Genomic DNA, 4074 nt, shown 5'->3' on the forward strand with positions numbered 1-4074 from the left:
CACCAGGAGCTTGAAGTGGGCGCTTCCCCCACCAAGAGAGGGAAGATGACCCCTTCCCCGCCCCCCCGCGGGCGGCCGCTTACCACCCCGGGCCACCTCCCAACTCAGACCTCCCGCAGACACCAACGCTGCAGCACCCCGCCCCCCTCTGCGGGAGGCGGCTGGTGATAGGGCAACCGCCGTGTCAATCACTCCCCATCCACCACCCGATTGGGCCCTGTCGCTTCCGGCAGCTGATGATTGGGTCGCTGTGTCACCTACCCCCACCCTCGAACGGCTTCGCTCTTTCCTGCCCGCCGGTGACGCGAGCGCCGGTTACCAAACCGCGGGCTCTCTCACGACCACAAGCGCGAGCACTCCAACAACTGTGACGTCGGGGCGGGGGCGCCTCCCGATTGGCTACGCTCCTCACACTCGCTGAGGGAGGGGGCGGGAGCAATGCGCCCTATCAGAAGCGTGAGCTGCGGCCTCGCACGGGGGGGTGGGGCCACGCGCACGGGCTGGGCTTTCCCGAGGGCCACTCCACCCCTTCCGCGGGCTTGGGGTGGGGTTGTGGCAGGGGCACGGACCTGGCGTAGAGTGGCTGTAGGATGCACGCGGCTCTGGAGCTGCTGGGGCTGCTGCCCCTGCTGCTCCTGTCCTACCTGGAGGCGCTGGCCCGGCTGCTGCTGCCTTCGCGCCCCAAATCGGTGCAGGGCGAGACCGTGCTTGTCACGGGCGCCGGCCACGGCCTCGGCCGCGCCACGGCGCTGGAGTTCGCCCAGCGCTGCTGCTGCCTCGTTCTGTGGGACGTCAACCAGGTGCAGGGGGCGGGGGCAGCAGGCAGAGCAGCCGGTCAAGCAGAGGGCAGGGAGCAGGTGGAGCAGCAGAGGGGGAAGGGGACCGGGGTTGGAGCTACGCGGGGGGAGGATGCAGGGCTAATTCGTGGCACACCTGCCAGAAATGTTGCCCCCCCGCCCCTCCCCCCAGTGCAGTGGCTAAGGTTGTGCAGAAGTTGCTGAGCCCCAAGTTGCCAGTGGGGGAAGTGACCCACCTCTACAGTGTTGCCTCTTGGAACTGACAGCCTGATGGGTCTTGTGAAGAGCTCTGACAGTGGTTTTTCTGTGAAGATCTAAGTGGGATTAATTTTTCTTTTGAAACAGGCAGCAGCAGTGCTCTCCAGTTTCCGTTTATCTCCTAGCACAGGGGTTGTCAACCAGGGGTATGCATACCCCTGATGGTACTTGAGAAAGCCTTAGGGGGTATGCGTGGGCCGGTGGGGATGGAGCACCACCACACACCACCCCGTGCTGCTGTGCAGGTGCCACACACCCAGCCAGACACAGGACAGGGGCAGCTTGCACACGGCAGCTGCTGTTACACCACATCCAGCACCCGCCCCCCACACATGGACACACTCAGCAGCTGAGGGTACATTGCTCTGCATCTGGCCGCCTGGGAGTACACTGATCAAAAAAGGTTGAAAACCCATGCCCTAGTGAAATGATGCAAAGAATGTGGGAGATCCTTCGAACACCTGCAGGGATTCAAACTGACATCTTCCATCTCCCTTGAAAATGGCCTAATTATACCGTAGGGAATTATGTTCCTGTGAAATTTTGCACTGTGAATAATTCTTTGAGGTGTACCTAATCACCAGGGTATAGGCAAGAGGGGGCCAACCTGTGACAGAGATGCTGCAACTGATACACATGGTTTCTGTTTGTGGCACCTGGCAGATCAGGGAGGGAGCAGAAAAACAAAGCAGAAAATGGAGCAGGGGGAAGAAAGCAGATCAGTAGACCAGTCAAGGAACAGAAAGAAGACCAGCAAATTGGGCAGGGGAAGGGGGTTGGAGTGGTACTCAGGGAAGGTATGAAACTAATTGACTGCATGCCTGCCAAAAAGATTGGCCTCCACTGGTTTAGGCTTTTCAGATGTAGGGTTCTGAACCTCTCTCTTTTCTGCTTTGCAAACTGTGGTTTGGAGTTAGCAAGCCCTGAGGCTATCCCCTACTGTCAATATTGAATTGCCTGTAATTAAGATATCATGGACTAATTGATTCTATGACAATACTGTTTTGAGCCTTGGCATGATAAAGAAGAATTATTTCCAATCCTTAACTTGTGGTGCCTACAAGTTAAGCACCGCACTACATAGCTTTTATGTGGCTGGCCCTGGATTGGAATCCAAAGCCTTCTATTAGGTTTGTGGGCTCCTGACACGTTGCATAAGGAGAGCTGCACATCTCAATGACAATCCAAGACATGGACAGGCAGTTAGCCATGTTGGTCTGAAGTCCGTGCAAAAGAGAATCCAAAACATCCTTATGCTGAGCAGAGAGCCACCTAGAGGAAGTCAGTAGGAAACACTAAGCACAGGATTGTGCTTGAACCCCCACTCTTCTCTGGAGCTGAGGGGCTTGCTGATGCCTACAACTTGAAATCCTGAGCCCAGAATCCTTTGCTGAAAATTGATTCCCTGAAATTGATTCCCTAGTCTTTTAAAAAAAGGACCATTCCTTTTTTTTTTTTAATGTGACAGGAACAGGAGAGGATGGCAGTGCTAATTTTATACATACATAATGGTTACAGCACCAGGAGGTAGGAAACTTGGTCCCTAGGCTGTGAGGATTCCAATGTCCAGGGAAATGCCCTATCTGCTAGACTACAGGCTACACTGGGTAGTGGTGCTTTCTACTCCTGTTGAAGCTGAACCACTTGGCAGCAAAAAGTTCATGGGGCTACAGGTACTGGTGAAAGTCTTTCCGAACATCTATATTTGGGTAGTGGAGCTCCTAGTTTCTGCATCCTGGTCCTAGGAAAGTGGGAGACAGGTACTTGGCTTCTAAGACCAGGACAGTTCTGGGCAAATTCAGAGGTGCCACTGTATACACATAAGTAGAGAGGTGGTTAGTTGTGTTAGTCCAAAGTCAGGCAGAGACTACGGCAGGATGGCGCCTTAGAGAAACTGAGTTAGAAGCATGAGCTTCTGTAAGCAGCAGCTCATTTAATCAGATACTATGAATAGATGTACAGGAAGAAAGGGGTTAAAATGTAGTTCCTCTTTGTTTTTAATCATTTCTTTCTGCAAGTCCATTCATAGTATTCAACTAAGTAGGCTGTTTTCTAATTGAAATCTGGCGAGGGATTATATGTTTAAAATGTACTAATACTGTAGAAAAGTAGCCCTTCCCTACCCAGAGTGCAAGCAAGAGGTAGGGCAGATTTTCAGAATTGCTTAAGGCTCAAAGCTCTGTCTAAAATTGATAGCAATTGGATGGTCAGCACAGCACACCTCTAAAAAATCAGGCTTTTTGTGTATTCAATTGATCAAATGCCTGCTGCAGTGTGTTAGCTAAAATAAATGGAGTTGTTATAGTATAAGAGAGAAATTAAGTTGACTTAGATTAAAATAAATGTTTACTCTTAGCTGTAGGAAGTCAGGGCCATAGGCAAACTAAGTAGTCCCTGGCTGGAGTGGCCTTTTGGTGTTTTTCAGCACTCCAGTCAAAAAACATTGCCTACCCCTGCTCTAGAAAATGGAGGGGGGGAACTAGGTAGATCAGTTTAGAGGACACCTTGAGCTTTGTGGTTTTATGGTTAAATCTAGTTCTGCCACTCATACAACTTTATACTGTGCACTAAAATAAATCTATTTCTTGGGCATACTTTATTTATTACCAAATTACCATAATGGAAGGAATAACATTTTATTAATGATTAAATGAAATAATAAGTGCATACCTGCTAGCTTTATTTGAGAGATCTTTATTTAGAAAGCTTTTTAAAGTTTGGCTTAAAACTGGACATAAAAACCCTGGTTTCTCTAAAACACACTCTTCATCCAGAAACCATGATCCTTGCCAAATTCTCTATCTGCAAATAAATCAAGCTCAGCACTTCTTTGAAATTTAGTCCTTGGAACGTAGATAAGAAATTCTTATTCCTGGTAGGTCAGGCACCCCTCAGATCTCAAAGACTTTAAGGCTGATTAACTTTAAGACTTATTTTTTTTATGCTTGTTCTTTCTCTTATTATTTTAGATTAATTAGAATTTCATTATATTTTTTAATCACCAGCGCTTTATATGCCC

The 4074-nt window shown here is 49.6% G+C and overlaps 1 protein-coding gene across 3 annotated transcripts in view; it reads left to right on the plus strand.

The window, feature by feature from the left end:
* Positions 1–551: 551 nt before the first annotated feature.
* Positions 552–4074, plus strand: part of LOC109303933 (estradiol 17-beta-dehydrogenase 11-like) — a 22333-nt gene continuing 18810 nt past the window's right edge. Inside the window, exon 1 of one of the 3 annotated variants that reach the window (XM_019526334.1) lies at positions 552–800. In XM_019526334.1, coding sequence (XP_019381879.1) covers positions 591–800 — 210 coding nt within the window. In that variant the 5' untranslated portion in view covers positions 552–590. The remainder of the gene's footprint in view (positions 801–4074) is intronic. The other 2 variants (XM_019526332.1, XM_019526333.1) reach the window with 2 other exon arrangements.

The sequence above is a fragment of the Gavialis gangeticus genome, unplaced genomic scaffold (genome assembly GCF_001723915.1).
Source record: "Gavialis gangeticus isolate Ggan-Ray unplaced genomic scaffold, GavGan_comp1, whole genome shotgun sequence".
In the NCBI taxonomy this organism is placed as follows: Eukaryota; Metazoa; Chordata; order Crocodylia; family Gavialidae; genus Gavialis; species Gavialis gangeticus.